Source organism: Cottoperca gobio, chromosome 7, assembly GCF_900634415.1.
Source record: "Cottoperca gobio chromosome 7, fCotGob3.1, whole genome shotgun sequence".
In the NCBI taxonomy this organism is placed as follows: domain Eukaryota; kingdom Metazoa; phylum Chordata; class Actinopteri; order Perciformes; family Bovichtidae; genus Cottoperca; species Cottoperca gobio.
The window spans coordinates 12,933,897-12,956,186 of NC_041361.1; the positions used below are offsets into that span (position 1 = coordinate 12,933,897).

The window sequence follows — 22,290 nt, forward strand, 5'->3', positions numbered from 1 at the left end:
CTGCAATACGTGTGTGTGTGTGTGTGTGTGTGTGTGTGTGTGTGTGTGTGTGTGTGTGCGTGTGTGCGTGTGTGTGTGTGTGTGTGTGTGCGTGTGTGTGTGTGTGTGTGTGAGAGACAAGATGGGGTGAGGCTTACAGCTGCTGTGAGGAGGGTGCACATTGTGTATTCAGTAAATTATTCAGTAAATACCTCGATATAATGTACACTACATATGTCCAGGCCTGTCTCTGTCTTTAATGGCCAGCTGGTCACCAATATGGCTCCCACCGACAAAGAGTGCCCAAACAGCCGCACAATTCCATTACAGCCTGGCTGCGCTGAAGTAGTTCCAAGATCCATTCATTAATTGTCTGTGTGAAGTTGTAGGCAAATCATAATGGGAGTCAAGGCCCCCTACTCTCAAGCTGGGGCTGGCGAGAGAGACTAATGTGGTCCCCATTCAAAAGGATACATCACCTCATTGCGCCCGGCACTAGAGAAATACATGAACTTTAACAAAAGGGGGTTCAAGCAATTGGCAGCAGCGAGGCATTCGGTCGCTATTACTCAGTGCAGCGAAGAGAGAGGGAGCAGGAGGGAGAGGAAGACAAAGGGAAAGCAGAGGGAGAAAACTCTCAGTGTAATTGCAACCCCTCTCCCCAACTGTTAACTACAACAGTCATTAACTACAATAGCAGCTTGGCTACTGCAGTCATAGCAAATTAGTTCCCCAAACTGGCTGAAGAAAAGACCCATGTTTTTTTTTTTTTTCACAGGAGTCTCACCTTCGTGCTGCAAAGCACAGAAGGACTCCTACTGTTAAATCCTGTCTACACCGACAAACAAAACAGGGTTTGCAAGTTGGCAAATCTCCAGAAAAGTGATAAGTAGATCAAGAATTGGCAGTGAAATAGCCAGAGGAAACGTGTTTGCATAGTTGGGAGAAAATGACCATAAAAGAGCGTATATTTGTTAATCAGATTCAGGGAGGCACACCTTGCACGCGATCGCACACAATTACTGCCCTCCACCTACCTTCGGCAGCCAGAAAACAATAGCATGGGTGTGACTGGAAACAACGATAACAGCCATAGTTTCATCTGCACACTCAAAATGTATTCATTTGTTTTTTATTTGGAGATGAGGGGAAAGATCTAACAAAGGACGCTTGTATTGAAACTGACATGGTCATATTATTTCAACTTAAGAAGAAAACCTGTGGTGATACATTTGTCTCTTTGTCTCTCTGCAGCTCAAATCCCCGTAAACACGTGCATGATGGTGATTCATAAAGTTTCTACACAGATATAATTACTTCAGTAACGCACTCTTTAGGCATAAAAACTCTTGAGGGGAAGCTTTTACCTTCTCTGATACCTCATACAGACAGGTACACTTGAATGGGACTCTATGGAATTTAAAAGGGAATTAATTTGATTGAAATACACATTTTAATTTAACATCTCATCATTTAAAATGTAATTATGTAAAATGCCATCGAAGCCGGTTACTCAAAACATGTTGTTTGGGAACTGCTTTTAATGTTTGATTTAATGTCGCCGGAGCAGCAGCTGGGAGTGCGGCTGAAGCTATGGCGGAAAATCCTAAGAAGTGTCCGAGAAAAGTTCATGGAGTGGATGCTCCAGATGAAAAAAGAAACTCAGAGCGTTCAGAGGAAGGATTTATGTTTTTAAAAAGCGATCGACGGGGAGGAGACACACAGCTCATCGGGGAGAGGAGGAGAGTTCTCCTGCTGGCAAATGTCATAAGACTGTTTGTGTAATTACTCAAACACAAAGACAAAAGTTCCTCCAGCACTCTATAAATAGAGCGTGTTATTATAATAATTATAATTATATATTTTTGAATAGCTATAGTTTCCACTGTGTCTTTATTTCTGCCAGGTTACCTATCTGAAATGTGACTTGATACCTTTCAGGTGAAAACGCTCTTCAGTTCAACAGCACTGCTAACGAGAACAAACTTTCTCAGAGTGCCTCTTTCATTTACGCCTCCCTGGATTTTTAATTACACTGACGAAGAGCTAGGAAAGAATCTTTCTCCCTGCTTCACTCTCTCTCCATGTCTGACAGCGAGGTTGAGATTCCTCACCTGTCCAACATGGGAGCCGCACCTGTCACCGTGCACTTAATCACACTCGGGCCAGCGCTGAGCCCAGACGCCACACAGTGCCATGCCGCACGCACACGCTGCACACACACCCACACAAACACACAAACACGCACTGAAAATTAAAATGAACTTTCTCGCAACCTACGGGGAAGAGGGTGGATGATGATGATGGCGGTGGAGGTTTGGATGGGGGTGATGTTGGTGCAGGGGGAGACGGATGGAAGGGGGGGGGGGAGTGAGAGAGGATGGGCGGGGGGGGGGGGGGGGGGGGGGGGGGGGGGAGAAAGTTGTCATTTCCCAACTCCTCATTAATATTCCGAGGTTAAGAGCTTTTCAGCGAAACGTAATTAATTGAGCCCGAGCCTGACAGTAAACAAGCAATTTCAAATTAAAGCGAAATGACAGCGGCGTCATTTGTTAAAAACGTGCGGGGGCCCCCGATTTTGGCGACAGATAAATGAGGAAAAATGTTAAGGAGGGAGAAAGTGATGAAGATATTAATCTTCACCTGTCTGTGTCAGCGTGCCACTCATTGCCGCAATGTTGCTCTCCATCCTCTGCAGATGCTTCTTGTCCTCTCGGCTGCCGATAATGAGGGGAAGGATGTATTTCTGCAATTAAAAGCATGGCACAATATTACACTTCTCTCTAGTGGGAAGGGGCAGAAGAGGAGGAACAGACAGGGCCACCTAGACTTGGCAGCGGAGGGTCAAAGGCATTGTTTTATTGGAATAGTGCCTCATTGTCTAAACTGCCTGATTAGATGCATGCATTACTGCGGCAGAGTGTCCGAGCAACTAAAACAGGCATGTGTACACATCTAGTGTTGAAACCATTAGTTGATTAGAAAATTAAACAACATTTTTGATAAACAATTAGTTGTTTAAGTTATTTATCAAACAATAATGTCAAATAGTTGCTGATTCTAAATTTGCTGCCACTATTTCATACCATTGTTAATTAAATATATATGTGGGGTTTAAAACAAAAGAAGCAATTTGAAGATGCAACCTTAAAAGCTGTTCACAGTTTAATTAATATGTAAATATAAAACATAATCAGACAAATCTATAAAGAAAGTATTTGTTAGTTGCATCCCTTCACACATATTTCCAGCAACTTAAATGAATGAAACCCGAGAAGGAAGAAATAAAACAGGCCTATAGGGAGAAACATGGTGGTGAACACGGAAAATAGTCTAACAAAACCAAAAACAATGTCATGTTGTTTATCGTCTCTCTGCCACTGAATAAACAGAACTCCACCGAAAGTATATGTCTGTCTGACAGCCAAATAAGGAGGTTTGTTTCATGTTAACCAGATGAGCAGCTTGTGAGTGTCTCACTGAATCCTTTACATATGTGCGTGGAGCGGAGCTCACAAAATAAAGTCAGTGTCCCTGTAGCACTGGAAGGCCCCACTGAACTGCATTCATGTTTTGTTTATTTGTTATGGTTTGAATAAGGATCCCGTAAACCTTTGCAGCCGGTTTGCAGCCCTCTGCTGCCCGAACCGGGTTTTCACGCCAACTCAGGTGGCAAGCAGCCACACGAGCGCAAGTAATAAACACTTTTTAGAGAAAAAGATTAAATGAGTGTCAACACGTAGTAATTAATAAGTAGGTTGCTGGGAGTGTGATGTTTACAAGGTGTGCCATAACATAAATAAAGTATGGGCAGAAGCCTGGACATATGGTGCGACTGGCGCTACGCTCCAGTGACATGACAGCAACCTGTGCCGTCCCGCCAGGGAATCCCACCTAACAGGCGACCAGTCGCTGGCAAACCCTGCTGCACGTAGGAAACAGTGGACTGGTACAGTGCGTGTTTTCCTCAGTGAAAGACCGCGGGGACAGTGGAAAAAGGGACAGGAGAGGTGCATGTGCAGCCTTTTAAAAGGCTGTGTAAAGAAAGATGCAATAATAGTACATAACTGGATCTATAGAGAAGTCAATATGTCCGACAGGGTCAGGTAGGCATATGCAAGTACACGATACGCGCTCCCCTTTCTCTCTCGCGCACACACAGAGGAGAACGGCCTGTCATCCAGGCCGAGAGCTACTGCTGGGGCTCCTGTCCTCCTCTAAAACGAGAGTAATGGCTTCCACATGCCACTCAGACTACTACTAACAACCACTATGGGATTAATGTCACCGGGGACCAGGGGCCTCATGAGCTCATGTTCAAGGGCTGCTAAGCCCGATAAAAAACCAGGGTGATTATTTTTAGACGGTAGGACGGCAAAAAAATGGTTGTATGCTGTGTTAGCAACTTTATTTTTTTAAAGAACAAAATTATATCTGAGAGGAGGAGGGAAGGGGAAGTTAAAAAGAAGGGGTTCAAATGAGATCATACTTTGACGTAAAGCAGGGTAGCTTTAATAATAAGACCAGAGTGATGTTACATACTGCAGAGGCGCCTTCTGTTCTAGCACCATAATTCATCATACACTGATGTACTTGCTAAGCCTACCAATTTTAATGTAATATCAAGGAGAGGCAGTACTGACAGATCTTAGGATGCAAAGGATGGTTTGTATAACAAATTTTAGAAACTGTGAAAACAAAGTCAGTGAGGAAACATAGACTAAAGAGCAGGAGAAGCAGGGTGTAACTTACTTTGTAAAGCTGATGAAAGCCAAAGGCGATGCCCACCATAATGATGGTGAGGGCACCGTAGTCCCTCCATCTGTAGCCTGCTGGACCTGGAGAGGAGGACACACCACTTAAACTTTATGTGTGAAATTTTAGCTTTAAAGTATGAATCATATAGGCCTACACAACATTTTGGCAGACCATTGGATGCACGTTAGATTTCTTTCAATGTACTTTTTTGCCACGCAATGTTATATAATCATTGTGTGGCTCCGTACTTTAGATGCAGATTGATCACTGTGATCAGTTGTTCTAATTATTTATATGTTCTTTGTGGTAAATTAGACAACACAAGCAAGTTTGAAGAGTCCTCTAATTGATTTTCTGATTGAAAAGAAATGAATAGAAGCTAATGGCTGCCTGTAACAAAAATAAATACATTGATCATCTGTTTGCAGAATGATTATGTGATGTCAAGTAAACACAATATGTAGCAAATGCAAACATTGTAAACGGTTTTAGAAATGTACTTGTACACTTGAGCACAATGCAAAACAATTGTTCCCTTTGTGACGTTACAATCATTCCATTTATTTGTCCGTCCATCTGATTACACACAACTCTAAACTACACAGGGCGAGTTTCCACCGAGCAAACACTCTCTATCCTGCTCTTCCAGAAAGGACACCATTGTCTTCCACTTATTTTGGGGTTGGGCATAATACAGTGTTTGCATATAAACCTCTAAACAACTTAAGAAAGGTGTGTGTGTGTGTGTGTGTGTGTGTGTGTGTGTGTGTGTGTGTGTGTGTGTGTGTGTGTGTGTGTGTGTGTGTGTGTGTGTGTGTGTGTGTGTGTGGAAGTTGACTGCTTTTCTGAGTGACAGATAATGTGAAAGTGTGTCATTGTGCAAGCTGTCATCTGGGTAGGCCAACTGTCTGTCAAAGTGGAAATTCCCCACATAAGAGAGGCATTCAACTGAAAATGTCACTAAACAACCAACCGGTCTGGACGAAATCTACTGTGTGAGTTTTTTCTTTTATTTACTCTGGTGGGGCCCAAATGAATATGAAATTATTAGCGGCTAAGCCACTAAAGTACGCCACTGATATTCTATTACAGGTCTGATTTCACCTAATGGGTTATGTGGTACGTGTTTACTGGCTTGAAGTAAGTAAACCAGATTGATCGTGTGCCTTACCACTTGGGTGATTTGACATGCAAATAAAATGAGAGACCCGCTGTCATGTTGGACTATATGGTATATCTACAAGGTGAATGCCATTTTATTCTCCTCACTCAAGGGCACGTTTCATTGCTGCTGCAGCGTTCAGGGATGAACCTGTAACCTTTCCGATCGAAGATTTTGAGTCATTCTACAGCATCCATATGGTAACCACATAAATTTGGGTCTTCATCAACATTATAGCGGCGATAGACTGTCACCTATCCCAGAATACTGTGCTTCTGAAAGGCCTGGGAGTCCTTGGGATAGGTGGTTGACCCTGAACAAGCCTCACTGCATCACCAGGGGTCTTCAGTTGCTCTTTTCCCCCCCGTTAGGACCTTCCATTCTTCCTCTGTCTCTCTTTTTTCCTCTATCACTTCCACTCTGCCATCTTCCTTTTTTTATTTGGTCACTTAAGCTGTGGAACTGTGGTATCCATCCCCCGTTTTTCCAATCTCCTCTCAAATTTATTGGGTTCAGTGGAGGCCTTCCTGTCCTTCTACCGCGTGGAAATAGAGATCAGAGTATCCATTACTTCGACAGAGATGGATGCGGGTCCCCGTGCACCGTCCCCATAACAAGGACATCAAAGGGAGGTAGCCCCCTCTTTTCAGCATGACCCCCCATACAAGACTCCCCGCTCTCACCTCATTATGCAGCTCCCTTATAGCCGTTTTGATATAAAACCCCCCACTATGGACGGAGAGCCGCGAGTCTCCCTAACTACATGGCCATCCCATCAACATCACTTTCATTACAAAACATGAGATGCCAGGGGAGTCAAGGACAGTGTGGTAATAAATGAGGGTGGAATACATCTGGAATCATTGTCATATGGGTTAAGCATTACGCAGACTTCATTCTGCATTGGTAAATCAGTGGACAGCACTCATAACCTCCTGGGGTAATAAAGATACAGGTTGTGGTGTGGGGTCTCGCCAGTGTGAAACCCCTTGAAACTGAATCGCAAGAGACTTCATGAGCTTGTGCGACGCAATGTCATACCTGAATTCATTGTTGTATGGCAACATGTCTGTAAGACTTGTAAAGATCCTGGTATTTGGTGAGCTAACGATACATGAATACAAAGACGAGGGAACGGCAAACCTGCACAAGGCTTTAAGTTTTAAATTAGACAATTTTTTTCAGGTGAGACAGTGAACACAAATATCATTTTTATGTATATGCACGGTATCAAAAGGGGAGAAAAGGATGCGTGCACTCACTGTGTGGCACAAGAGCCAGCTGCGTTGCATGGAGTGGATGTGGGGGCCCCACAGGGCTCAGAGGCAGGACTTCTTCCGTGCTGCCGGAGCGCTGGATGGCCAACTCTACCTCCACATCCGTCAGGCCTGGAATCAAGACACACACGTTCAAGACATTCGGAGGGGGGGTGAAGTGACTGCGCGTTAATGGGAAACGCCAAATGGCTCCTTGGCTATCATAACGTATGCTTAAATACTTCCCAAGCTGCCCACAAATCTTTTAAGTACAATTTAGAGAAAGTATGACAAATGTTCATTCAATTTTACCTACCCTCCTCAAAAAAGCATTTTCATTTCATAATTCAGAAATTCCACCGAGAGTTTCCGTTTCAGGGACATCCATCAAAGGAAGATAGTGTGGAAAGGTTCACACAATGAAATCTGAAACTCTGCTAGCCTATTAACTGCCACCAAAGGCAAAGAAAATAAGAGTCTGTCCACTTCTCCAGTTATATTTCCCATGTGGAGATTTCATACACCCCAGACAGCGGAAATGCATTATTTTAATTTCTTCATTGTAATGTAAATGTATTACATAATTTTGCAAATGCCAATATAATTTAATCTTCAGATCTTTTTAATGATTTTAGTGATGATTAAATTGCAAAGGGCTCCCTGATGGAGAATCTGAAGGGAAGAGAGAAAAAAAATCTAATATGAACATCTCCTTTTGTGGCGAGAAAGGATTTTATTTCAGGCGCCATATGCTGCCATTGCTGTGGGTCTCATCTTTTAATGAGCGACTTGGTTTAAACAAAGGGAAATAATTACAACTTTTGATGAACTCAATGAAAAACAACATTAACCAATTTATAGTAAAACAATTAGGAGAAAGTTGAAGACAAAGAACCAAAACTAGAAAGTACAGTAATATCAGACACTGTATCATCATGTTGTGCGTTGCTTTTTGCAGTCAAAGTGGGTCTCTCTAACATCTCACTTCCTTTGGCTGTTTCCCGTGCTTATGGTCAGAAAATCCTCTTTGTAAGAGAGCCTTTTACTTGCACTACTCCCTCAGGGCTTAGATAATTTACACAAGCTCAGAATAAGCTTTCTCCATCCTTTGAGAGAAATTGAGCAATTGGAAAAGGTTCAGTTGCAGTGTTTTCAAGAGATAGCTCTACCTTTTCATTAAAGATAAGTGCACAGAGCCGGATCCTTATATCTCTGGTACTGACCTCCAGAGTGGTCTTCATGAGAGAAGCATACAGTAACAACCAGGTGGAGCATTAATAGAAACGCTGTTTAAACATGTAAAGCAGAACTTTCCATTTCTTAAGGGGGATAACATATCTTTAAAAGATATCTTAATTCAATTATTCCTCCCGTTTGAATCGATCTGAATAGGAGGTTGAACCTTGATCAGAGATCCCGCTTTGACCTATCCCTGTATCAGCAGCCCAAAAGAATACAGAAATCCTTCGCTAATCTACCACACAGTTTGTGCCAAGAGGAGGTCCCTCTCGTCACCTATTTAAATGCTCTGAGGACTTCAAATGGCCATGAAAATGGTTGAATAATTGAAGGCAAATATTGGCCAGCCTGTAGTCTACAGCAGGTCCTGAGTGCCAGGAAGTGGTGAGCGCCATGTGCTGAGTTTGTGTAGTCAGACTGCACTGTCAAATAAGCAATAATGTGTCCCCGGACTCCTGATTCATCTGACCACAGCAGACTACATGGTGGCAGACTATTGAGTGAGACATGCAAAGATCTCAGTTTCACTGAATGAGAAGAATTAAAAACATGCTTCTTCCTTTCACCTTGAAATGTAAAGTCTTTTGGGAAAAAATAAAAAATCCACATTTATGCTGCTATTGAGCTTAATGTATGTACATCTTAATGGCGGCTCGCACCTCTGATATTGTTTATGCAGCAAATGAAAGGTTTTTGTACCTCGCATCAAAATAAAAAAACATGGAAATTCCTAAAGCTGTTTACTAGTCAAATTACAGCTTGTTAAGTTGTGTTGTACGCTCTGATCTGTTTATTGTTGAGAGGAAGACAACAGCAAATGAAAGAGCCCTTAGATCCAAAAGAAAAGGGAACAAGGTGAAAGTGAGTTTTACATATAAAAGGAAAAGACCAAAAAGGGATTGTGAAATTTATTATGGGTTCCAAAACCTGTGGAATGACCCCTGGACCCCCATTTCAGATCGACCTGTGGGGAGATGAATTTTTTAAGACATAAATTACATCTAATGACGACGCCATAAAAAAGAACAATAATAGAAAGCTATTCTGTATTTCATTATACTGTATTATTTGGTGCACCTGATACACGCAGTGCCTGTTTATGAGTCACCGTATTAGCAGATGCTCAGCCAAAGCATTTGCTTTGACCTTGCCATTCTCATTGGGGCATGAAATTACGGTGCTGGCACCTCGATATTACAGCTATAAATACTGTAAACTGCATATCTGGGCTACGTTTTCTATTGTCTTTCAACATAAACCTGATCGGTATTTATTTAAAGGAAAACCCATTGCTCGTCAGGTTATTTACAGCTCTATTTTCACTAGCTCATATTCTCCGGGTGTTTTTAAAGGGCAAATACGCAGCAAGGCTCTTACATTAAATCCATTTCTCCAATTCTGGCACTTCTGGACTTTATGGGTCAACACCTAGGCCGGACAGCCAATTATAAAAATTGCTTACTAAAATATTTTGGGCGGTAAAAGGTGAATGACTTTTTCACTGTCGTCGCAAGGCCTGAATTATGAAGTTGCCCTTGAGTGAAAATTACTTACATTTTGAATATCGTATTTGAAAAAAAAGGCACGGCGGGGGTCATAAATAGATGGAGGTCAATGGGTTATTAAGAAGTAGTCAAGTGCAACTTCTCGTGCTGTGCTAGCGACGGAGATTCTACATGTCATTTGCTGAGGTACAACTGCTTGAAAATAGCATGCCCTAAATAATGACCACTCTCATAGAGTATTCATTTATGTATTAAAAAAGGGGACTCTGCTCTCATTTCCCTGCTTTATCGCCTTGTACTGATGACAAAGTAGGCAAGGCCTAGGCTAGGTGGCACCGTGGAGTAATTTATAACCACATCAATCCCTTTACCTTCTATGCAGGCCTTGGTCATTGTCATTTTTGTCCGAGAGGTGAGTCACATAACCCCACTTACAAACAGCATCCTATTAATATGTGGGATGATGAACCTTATCCTTACCTTCAAACCAGGTATGGTAATAGACCAACAGCCTACCTGTGTTCCCTGTGACCCTCGATCACTGGCCCTCTACTCAGGGTGAAATCTATTAGCATTATTTATTCAACTCAATAACAATTGGGACGGCATAAAAAAGAAATAAGTCAAGCCATCATTTATGTCTCACTGACAGAGAATGTACTGTGCCTGTAATGCATTTAATATTGTATTTACCTGCAAGCAACAATGTGTGTGTACTCTCTGTGCTTTACTTTCCAATACAAACTGCACTCAGTTTGGTAATCTTGCAGCAGTTGAGTGATGTCAGTTTAGGGGCCACGGTCAAAGTGACATGTTGAAAGCTGGAAAATGCTGTTGACTTTGTCCCGGGAATTTGATTTTTTGTGGTAATTATGTGTGTAACGGCTAATTGTCTGGCCTTAATGGGGGTGCCAAAATGGGACCCACCGCTCTTTAGTGGTTACATCTGTTAATTGTAGAGGACATAAATGGCACAATTCACTAGATGAGACTGAAGCACATTATATTTCACTCAAACACAATAAAATGTACTTGATCTTGGCAAGGAACAAATAAAGCAAAATTGCCTCAAGATGGCTGCAAGACAGTTTAAATGCAACTCATTTCCCAACTCCTCTGCAAGAGAAAGAAAAAAAAAACATCTGGGTTTAAATCTAGATTTATATTACATCTAAGGGACAAAGTTTCAATATTTCAGCCAGTTTATTCAACAAGGACTCAAGAAGGGCAGCGAGAAATATTGGACTGCATAATTGCCAATTCATAACCTGAAATTGAAGGAAAACAGAAAATTATATTTTTCAATGAATATTGAAATAAACCACACTATTAGGATCTCTTTGGAAAAAAGAAGATGTAACTAGAGAGGCATCCTTCAGTGCAGATTAGGGCACAAATGTGCAGGGAAATAATATGCAGGAGCGAGATTATTGTGTAAAGATTCTGCAACATGCAATCAAAGTGGGCCCTATTTTCCCCTTCATCAGCTGTCCAGCGTAAGTACTGGCAGCAAGAGGAATCCAATTTAAAATCCACTCTACCGGGAGATGGTATTGTTTCATTTTATGTGTGCTTTGACATTTCTGGCTGTTAATATAGAGTAAAATCCAGAAGTATTTACATAAATATGACATTAAACTGTATTAGAAATTAAGACTGACACATTTGCTGTGGCGACTGAGGGAGGAGGATGATTGAGTTTCTAGGTCAAAGGGTTGAGAGGACAATACATGCTGGTACAGAAACATGGGGACTGCGAGCGCTGGCCTGCTGCTATGTCTATGCAAAAGTCTAATAAGGCTCAAGTGAAACCGATCGGCAATCACCGTGTTCGATGTCTCATATGAACATTTTCATTTCAAAATGTCAACTCTGTCAACATAGAAACTTAAATTTGACTCTTTTAGTTTAGTGGTTTTACTAAATTACACCTATAGTTAGCTAATAATTACTATAGATATGCTCAAGGTGGAGCTTACCATAGACTTTTCCTAACGCAATTTCCTATAACTGTAGCTCTCACTTTATAAGGAGTGTGTTGAAACATTTTCCTGAAACAACTCAGGGAAGCTCAAGTATGAATGTAAAGGACTTCCAGGTTCACTGCTGTATGACTATACCATACAAGTCCTATGAATACTGCAGAGTGCTACTCAAACATACTTTGTGCTTAGTGTTTCATTGCTCTATTGTCTCTCATGCTTTACCCTCTCTCTCCCTGAGATCAATGTCCTTATGCAAATCTAGGGTTCTTGTTTAGATCTACAGTGGAACGGACTTTCCAAAATAAATCTGCATTAAAGCGTCATACATATTTCATGGACTTAAAGTGCAGTAAGAGCAAACCGTTTTGGATAGCAGAACTCCGCGGAGTTTACAGCAAAGCAGAAAGTAAGAACACAATGTGGCGTAGGATGACATCATTTGGTATTGATGAGGCCTTATTACATTTGAGATAACCACCAGTAGATTATGAACATGCCTTAGTTGTCAATAATGAGACACAAAGACAAAGACATTTCAAAAGATATCAAGAGTCATTAGAGCCACATGAGATGTGCGTAGTAGCAGCCGGCCACCATGGATTTGGTTTCATGTTACCTTTCCCTGTCATGGAGCTTTTAGGCTCACTTTTCACTGTTTGGTTACTCTAATGCCGGAGACAAACTCCCCGAGCACCGCAGAGGGACAGTCCCCCAAGTACACAACTGTTTTGTGAAGAAATTAAATGAAAATATTTACCACAAAGAGCTCATCTGAGGTAAAGCCACACTCTCTCCGTACACATTGTCATTGACTGTGTGAAACACATGGCACAACACTTCACACTCCCACCGCCGCTTTATATTGAACCGACTTTAAATGAGTTCAGAGTAATAAAGCTTTTTGCAAGTTTTATTGCACAAACAATGTGTCAGAAATAATCTCAATGAATTGCAAAGAAACTGAAGAGCCAGCAAACATTTCCACCATCCCTGCTTAGAAAGCCTCCCTGTGTCATGCCTCAAATTTACGATAACAGTTAAATTAAGTAAAAGGGTTAAAATGCTGGAAGGCAATATTGATAATTCCATTGAAAATGCAGAGGGAGTTTGTCAATATTAATTTTCCTGAACCCAAAGGAGCATCCCAACTGGTGTGTCATTTATTCACAGGGCCTGAATCATGCACTCTGAAGCTAAATCGACCCGTGTTAGACCCCCAGGGCAAAGAGCTATGGCCACAACCTTTGACCCTTATAGACTAATCTTACCAAAAAAAAAAGACTGTGTGTGCAACCACATTTAGCAAACAAACACATATGGATTAGTAATGTTAATCCAACATTCTGGCAAACATATATTGTATTTGTCAACGCTTCCTGCGTTAATCCAACATAAATCAAGAGCAAATCAAATGTCTCACCTTTTTTCTTCAAGAAGGCTTTTCTGGTGTCCAAGGGACTCTGACGTACTTTTGGGTTCTGTAGAAACTTTACAGCAGTGGTAATCTGGGAAGACAGACAAACGTGATTTAATTCCTCATAATGAGATAATGTGAGAGGACGAAGACGAGTTCTGCAGGAAAGTGATGCTTTTACCAGGACAAACTACAGTCTAGACCTTATTTAAGAAAATGTTTCATTATAAATCCAGAAAAAAACATAAATGGATTCAATTTGATAGTTGCTTCTAAGCCCCCACACCCAGCAGTGAGGAGAAAGACCACCTGACCACTTTCCAGCTAAATGTGGGGAATGACCAAATCAGCAGTTATAAAATTAGCCCATCAAGAGTGCTGGACAAATGGAGTATGGAGCTTAATTTGCTATTACCCTCTTAAAGACAAACTTCCATTCTTAAGTGCGCAGTGGAAGAAAATCTATACTTAATGCAGAGGTGATCATTTGTATCTAATAACTTGAGAATCCTAGGCTGAAAACTTCTGTAATTCTTCCAGTTAAAATCCTGCCATGATCAAATCACCCAGCCTGAATGTTGTAATGACTTGAAACGTTAATGCACTAGAACGTTAAATAGCATCAGAACATCAGTAGTTTTAAGTGCACTGCATTCATCGATTCTATTATGTTTTCCTTCGAGATGCACCTTAATTTTCCACCCCAGTATGCATTTCCAAGAATTGGAAGGAGGAAAAAAAAAATCTTCCTCAAATGGCATTAAAACATAAATTTGAAGTGGGCGCCACTTCATGGCGCCTCCTAAAATAGATAAATATGTAAGAACACAGAGAAAGGGGAAACACGCTGGAGGGGAGGTTTAGATGACTTATTATCGCACCTGTGGTCCCCGTGATTCAATTGTAAAAGTCATCCCTCTAATAGGTTGAAAGGTTTTGATTACTCTTCTTTTCTCTTAGTGTTGAAAGATACAAAGTGATTGAGCGCCCTGCCAGTGGTAATTCGTTTTGGGTAATGCATTGCATATACTATAGACCAGTTTCAATCCAAAAGAAATTGAGGTTTAAACTTGTCCAAGGGGTAGGTGCGGTATGGAGGCTGCATAAAGAGCTAGAAGTCTGTGACAAGGGAGCAGTACAGTAGAGGATCACTGCACAGGCAACTTTATGAAACTTATATATATTTGACTCGTCTTTAGAAGACTATGAATAAGCTCAAAGCAACTTAATAACCCTTTTTTATTATTATTATTATTATTATTATTAGCTACACACTGTGAAAAATGCCATGCAGCATCCAGAGACTTGCTGCTACTATGTGTAGGTGTACATCAAGATAAACGCAGTAATGAATCTTAAATAGTACATTTTATCAAAACGTGCCAGATTTCTCCCACGAGATGCCGGCACAATTTATTTAGACACTAATGTACCATTTCACTGTGACACTACCGTGACCTTGATGTACATATGGGTTACGCAAGGGGCTATGGAATTTCCTGCATCCCTATATGCTGAGGGCTTATTAAAGTCAGTCACCCGGAACCTTCATTGTGACAAGCAGATTAAACCATTTGCATGGTGAACCCCCAACTGATGTTCTGGGCCAAAAGATACAGTCAAAACACAGAGAAAATATCCTCTTGATAACGAGACAAAATCATCCCGCTCCTGGCTCAGCTCTCACTGTTCAAGTAAGTGAGCCAATGAGACTACTTGTGGTAGAGGCAGAAACCAGAGATAATAAACACACTGAAATCTAATATTCTAATATTTATTCCAGTAAATAACGGAGTGATGTCGGCCCTGTGAGAGGTAATGACCTAATAGAGGAAGAATATGCTGAGTGGGCAAACCTTGTTTACGTTCTCTTAAAATTTCAATAGCACAACATTGACAGGAAAATTGTGTCAATGTTAATAGGCATAAGTATGACATCTTAGTAAGGACCGCAGCAAGCTCAGCGGCAAACTAATGAGGCAAAAGTCCATTTGGTTAAAACTGTAGTGGAAGGATCTTTGAGGAGAGGAAAAGTGCACTTCTTAGCAGATGACATAGATGCTTTGCACAAGTTCCACCCAGACATCTCAATCAATTATAACCACATTGCACAGATTTCAGTCTTGTCTTGTTATTGACTTATGGATCATCCCAGCTATAGTGTTGGGTAGCACACAACCGGGCTTTTAGAGGGTTGAGATGGATTGCGATACAAGGCACATTCGGGTCGACAGTAAATAACCAAAATAAAAATTCGGTGAATTCCCTTAATTTTGGAAAACTGGTGAATCCTTTATGGTTAAATCAACAAATGAGCTCTTTTGTAAAGCTTTGTGTAAAGCTTTGCCTGCTAATGCACCAAAGTGCTCCATATTAAGAGCAATAATCTTTACAAACCAGATAACCAATAAAGTGTCAGGTAAAGCTGAAAAAGAGGCGAAAACTCAATCATAGGAAGAGATAACATTAACCAACACACTTAAAGAGAGTGAAGTTGATGAACGGACAAGATTACAGCAATGTTATTGAGTTTGAATTGGACAAGACTTTGCACTGCACTTGTCTGAAAATTACAATTGTGATACGTTGAATTGTAAGAAATGAGGACAAAAAACAATTATGTTCGAACCACATGGTTGGACGCCTGAGGGAATCCTTGTAACCAGTTGTATATTTTTGCTCTAGTTAGTAATAGCACTTAACTATAACATACAGAAAGGCCTATAGATATTTTGCAGGTGCGCATTATGGGGTTTCAGGATCTGAGTAGTTGGTGCGTTATGTACTGAAACAGCAGCGCGCCTGTCACCTTATGATCGTTCCTTATGGCTGGTTTCACTATTTGAAGTTACAGCAAGTTTCAGTATTTGAAATAAACTAGAAAAAAACATTTGAACCACAACAGATTAGAAAGATGATTAGATTAGAAACTGAATTGTTTGCTTTTTTCTAAGGTGTGCTGCATGTTGTTAATCCATGAGCATCTTGTCAATGTGCAGACATTCTGATTAAAATACTAGACATCTTAAAAGCCCATCTAACTTCCATCCAAGTGTTATGGTATACTGGAAGAACACACTGCATAGAAAGACGATTCAAAAGTAGAAGGTCTTCTACTTTTTTTACCAAAAAAATCCTCAAGCACTTAACATCCATGTCATCTATTCCACAAAAAAAGGTACATGTACACATTTCTTCTGCCACAATGAAGACTTTCAGAGGGCAGGATGGAACTAGACATTGGGTGGGTGGGGGGGGGGGGGGGGGGGGGTACAATGGAGGGGCTAAAAGGAAATCATTAGCAAGTATAGGATTCAGTCTCAGTGTGAATCAATTCATTCCAAATTGCCCCGGCCTGTACATTTGTGGAGAAGTGCCCCTGATATAATAACAGACTGATAGACATGAACTAAAATTGTGTTAGGCTGGTCTCAAGTTTCCCCCCCAAACACACGTTTGGAGGACCAAAAGCGAGAGAAAGTGAGAGACGGCGAAAAATGAAGCTCTATATTAATTTGGTGCTTTTATGGATGATTTGCTATCAGGGGCAGCTGTCTTAAATGACTTAACCCAATACCTTTCTGATACCAGAGCCCTACTAGAAAGGAATGAAGTTTTAATGCAATTATTGTGTTTCCTTTAATCGCCTGACTGCTTGATGTGGCCAGCAGTGCTTTTTAATCTTTTAAAAGAGCAGCTTTAAATGCCCTTCTAATTGTGACATCTTTCCCGCCTTGATGTGACCTTTAGCGGAGGAAGTAAAGCCTCATGGGAGCAGCAATAGGGAATTATTGACCCTGAGAGACATCAGGAAGTGAGGTGCAGACCCGACCATTTAGCTAACCTCCACATTCACCCTCGTTCAGACACTGCAGGAGCGTCACCGGCTCTGCTGGAGCTCAACCATTCTGACAATGACTGTACAAAAGGAACTTTTCGTGTCTTTGAGTCTTCTTCTCTTTAGCGCAGGGCTTTACGGAGAAGCTGCACTGTGCGAAAATAAACAACCATTACCGAAACTAAACTCAAATGTGATAAAAGGAGAACGGGTGAAACGTGGGCTTTTTTTTCTTCTCCTGACAAACTATGAGCCTTTTAAAAAGGTACAATACGTTGACGGGTAAATAGAGTGGTTTGGTTTTGTGTGTCTTATTCTCTTCTCTGAATGTGGTCAATTTTTATCGAATGGTTTGAAATTTAAAAGATCAGAGTCAACATAGATGAAAAAGGGTCATGGAAAACTTCATTGACATTTGCTTTGCAAAGGTTTAAAAATAACATACAGCGCTGTATCAGTGTCAGTGTTAGAGCCATGGGCAAGGCTACAATCATGACATCAAAAGCACATTATGCAATTTTTGTAAAGGGGGGGTTGGTGGACGGAAATCGAGCTTTTTTTCAAGTCCACTGCATGTACAGACTAAACTTTCCATTCAGAAGCATTTCCCTATCAGAGCTCTGTCATCACAAACATGGAAAAGTTGAGTAGGTTCAGCAGTTAGAAACACTGGGGGCTAAAGTACATTTGATCCAGAGAGGACACCATCAAACTGTAAAAACTGTGCAGAGTACAGATAAATACAGATAATACAGCCTTGGGAGTTATACTAAGGCTATCAAGGAAAAAGAAAAGTGGCCCTGTTCCTTCCCCTCTTCTCTTTTGGAGATACAGAAAGCACTGTTTTACTATGGTGTAAAATCATATTTCGAAACTGTAGCCACATATTTTATGATTTAATAAGTTGGGTATGCATAATGATGTCATGTGATTGCTTTACTTCCTTCATGTTGTAAAGTTATGATATGTCTAAAAAAACTAAATGTGGTCAACCAGTGTGTTGTACAATTTTTTTTATAATTCAGCCTCTTTTAAGACCTTGATGAACAAGATAAAAAAAAAAGCTAATTTTAATGCAGCATGAAGAAACAGCAGTTCCTGCTCAGTCTGATGAAGCAACAACAAAGTGACGCATTTCTTTTATTCTTGTGAGATCTAAACCTGAAGAGAAACATGTGGCATCCAGCCAATTCAAAACTAGCTTGAGAGATGCGATATAAAGCAGAGTTTGACATTTCTTTATGTGTAACTGTCTGCCTGGGGTTGCCCTTGCTAAACTAGCGAGACAGATGACTGTTTAGATAAGGACGTCCCCAGCGTGCCCCGAGAGCCCCAATGACTAAAGAGCAGCGACTCTGTCAGTGACACCTAACTTCCACCCACTTCGGACAAAAATACTTATATAGCCCACACATTCCTTTTAATTCAGGTAAAAGGCCCAAACCATGAGTCTGGAGCTGCTCTGAGAGATGAGGGTCATCAGAGATTAACCCATGGCACTTTAGCAGTGGGGGGTGCAAGAGGGGAGTCGCAGCGGAGCACAACAAACTACTTAGCCACCACAAAACATTCCAGCCCCTTCTCAGCTGCAATCCAGTAATGGATACTTCCTCAGCTCCTCGATTGGTCAAAATGTTTTCATACAATAATTTAATTCAGAAACACATTTACAAAGCAGGAGTAATCAATTTTAATTAGTTGATTTTTTTTTTTCATTCGCATAAAATTTAATGTACTGCCATCGATCTCCTTTGTTCTTTAATGCAGTGCCTCTTTCCTGTAATTCGAAGCTTTTCTTTTTCTTTTTTTTTCTTTTCTTTTACAGTCAATGATGACATTTTGTGACAAGCAGTGCTCTTGAGTACGGAGGAGGAACGCTACTTAACACAAGAGTGCTCACGATGCAACTTTGAACCAGTGGAATGTGCTAAATAATGTGCTTATATTTCGCTTTTTGAAATGTGTTACGTATAAAAAGTTCTGTTGAAAAGAAAGAATTTAAACTTTGGGCATTGATCTTTTTTGTTGCTGACTTTGATTTTCCTAAAGTTATATGTTTAGGTATTATTAGAACATTATATTTCATAAAATATTTATTTTTAATGAACAAAAAATGTAGTGGGGTAAAAGTCAAAGATGGCATTCTGTGGGGAGCAGCGCCTTTAGTACGAGTAATGACCGTTAATAAACTTTGAAAATAATAATAAAAATGTGCTTATAAAGTTATTATTAAATGTGTTGCCAAAAGTAAAAAACAAAACATAAAATTCATAAAACTTGGCTCTTATCGTTGCTTTCTCACTTGAATTTCAAAAAACTAAAAGAATTACCCTAAGCCTTTTTTAGCATTTTATCTTAATGATCATTGTATACAAATCTAAAAAAAAAAAAGGAACAAAAATGGCACCGAGTATAAAAACTATTCTAACATTTACATTGTTTAATAAAAGTTTTTAGCCACAAACTGATCTGCACAAAGGCTTTTCTTAAAAACTGCCACCACTCTGTGTGTTGTCCTTTATATCATCAAGGCCCCGCCAGCCTTTCACATTCAATTAGGTGATTGAGGCAAAACGCAAGCGGCACCAGCAGCAAACAACGTGAAGCTTGTGTCCAAGCGACACACCACAGAAGTTGTGTTGTGGTGTCAGAAGGAGAGCCGCCTCCGTCACAAGCAACTTACAGTGACAAGCCTATCCTCCACTGTTGATCTAAACTGCTCCTCTCACTGAGGCAGCACCCACCCAAAGAAACACACACCCTGCAATACACACACAGCAAAGCAACTTGACGAGAACCACTGGGGTGAAGATGCCGTGAGTTGGCATCAGTTTTGTGTGCAGTCCTTTCAGCCTGCCAAACTGACTAATAAAACTAGAACAGAGAGGCCAGCGACAATAGACGGATAGGTGTCCTTTTATTGATCAAATTATTCTCTCTTGGGTACACTGTGCCACCGGATGAGAGTATGCTCACAAAGACGACCGGGCAGATTGTGACATTCCAGTGACATTATAGTCGCGCGTCAACTCGTCTACAGTCAATAGGCCGAATGCACTAATCGTGCGTCTTGGATCAACAATTTCATGGTCTTCAAAAGGGGGGCCAGGAATTGGCGGCATGACCCTCCACGCGGGGTGAGACCCCTCTTTTCTCAGCGAGTGCCACAGAGAGAAGGAGAGGAGAAGGATGGTGTTGAGAGAGACGCGTCAAGGCAGGAGCGGAGCCAGAGAAGATTAACATCGCCATCTACTGGTCAGGGGTGGTAAGGGTGGAGTCAAAGGGGGAGGAAAGCCTGGCATTTTACCCTTGCGGCCTGTCTTTCACTGAGACCTGTCAGAAACATTTAGACACACATGCCAAGACAATGGGCCACACATCTACAGCGGCAGATAAGTCAGAGTGAAATCACCGTCAAACGAGGGAGGAAACTTAAGGCAGTAGGCCTTCGTTTGGTTTTTGGAGAAAGACAGCAGGCAGAGTCTGTTCCTGATCACACTAAGTGACAAAGAAAAATGTTGGCTAATTCTCCTTTTCTGGAGGCTTCCAACTGCCAGGAAGAATCTAACCTCGAGAGTAGGATAAGCATAAAAAGAGTGTTCTGCTGACAGCGTCAGAAAACAAACACTCATCAGGGTCGCAGAAGTAGCAGTGCTCTTTCTTCTCATTTAACCAGAGAGAATACAAACACGACAGCACGTCAGACCGGATAATAATTCTTCGTTTCAACCTTTCTAAACCAGTGAGACTGCACGCTGGAGATTTCATTGGCTATAAAATGTCATAAAGCGACAAAAGCATGTGTGACATTTGGTTTATGCCGCACCTAAACATAATCCACCTCTTCTTAGAAGTTCAGACAGAATGTTCAGGTTTTGCAGCATGTTTGCCAGATTGCTAATAACTTTATGTGACATGACAATGATATAAATGAACACACCTATTCCTACACAACTTATTCCATCAAATCACGCACGTCACAAAATGTTTGGCCATTTATGTTCTTTCTCTAGATCTCAGGTTATTAGATTGTATCAAATGTTTGTGATCTCTCTCCTATACGGTGTTTCTAAAGAGGCACTTATTGTCATCTTCCCAAGAAGGCCATGAACAATAATTAATAAATAAATAAAAACAAGGTTCCCTCGCTCCTTTAAAAGTATGTCTCCTAAAATGGGAAGATTTAATCAGATCATAACAGAAGGAGGAGGAGGAAAAAAGGAGCCATCTGAAAAGGAATGCTGCACGCCACTCCTGCACAGCATCCGCTCTTTTTGTGACTACGTGACAATCAGAGGCAGTGGTCAAAGTTTAGGCGTCAACACCCATCTGAACTCTACATCAACTCACGTGGTGACGGGGGAAAATACATGTTTTACCAGGCTCCTCCAAAAGAAAGAGGAGAGGAGACAACCCACAGTGAACCACTATAATGTCACACAGGGTGGCGTGTTACAGCAAAGGGGCTGAGTTGGCAAGCAGCTCAGCAGCAGACGCGCACCTGTTCTGACATTTTCTGTCGACCTTGACACAGAAAACACATGACAATGCCACTCTCTGCATTTCAGAAGTACAGGCTGTTTGACGAAGCCCTTCCCCTTTTCTCGTCCGCACGATACCTAAAACTTCTTTCCACACAGTATGGAAGGGGAGGAAAAGCATGACGTAATCCAATAGATGTGAGGGGGGGGGGGACAGTCACGGTAAATAAGGGTAAATAACAGTAAAAAGATATACATACATGTCTTTGGGGACAACCAAAGCGTGTTTGCTCTTTCCACAGGATTGCAGGCGACCAATACCTCCCTTAAAATCCCAAATTCCTCAGTAAACACAATCTGGAAGGGACACAAAGGCCTCAGACGTTCTTCTATTTATTCCATTTCTATCATCTCATTCTCACCCTGTCTTTTGAAGTTCATGACAGAGCTACAATGAATTCATCCATCTACTATTTTAATCAAAGAGAAAGCAAAGTAGCACTGCCAGGAGAGCTGCACAGGAAAACAAATGCAATCTTCCTGTTAATCACTGCATTAACAAGAAGTCGACAGTCTTGACGCACATGCCAAGGAGGAGAGCCAGTCCAGGTGTTGGATAATTGTCAGTTGTGCAAGTGGCTACGGTTGCTTTTTTACTGTGCCAGCCTCTGTT

At 41.2% G+C, this 22,290-nt stretch overlaps 1 protein-coding gene across 4 annotated transcripts in view; it reads right to left on the bottom strand.

Moving 5' to 3' along the window:
* pex14 (peroxisomal biogenesis factor 14) overlaps window positions 1-22,290 on the bottom strand; it is a 45,384-nt gene that overhangs the window by 12,132 nt on the left and 10,962 nt on the right. For all 4 annotated transcript variants that reach the window (XM_029436415.1, XM_029436414.1, XM_029436413.1 and 1 more), the window contains exons 3-6: window positions 13,305-13,389; window positions 7,162-7,287; window positions 4,732-4,817; window positions 2,623-2,725 (exon numbers count right to left, since the gene is read on the bottom strand). In XM_029436415.1, the coding sequence (XP_029292275.1) occupies window positions 2,623-2,725; window positions 4,732-4,817; window positions 7,162-7,287; window positions 13,305-13,389 (400 nt within the window). The remainder of the gene's footprint in view (window positions 1-2,622; window positions 2,726-4,731; window positions 4,818-7,161; window positions 7,288-13,304; window positions 13,390-22,290) is intronic.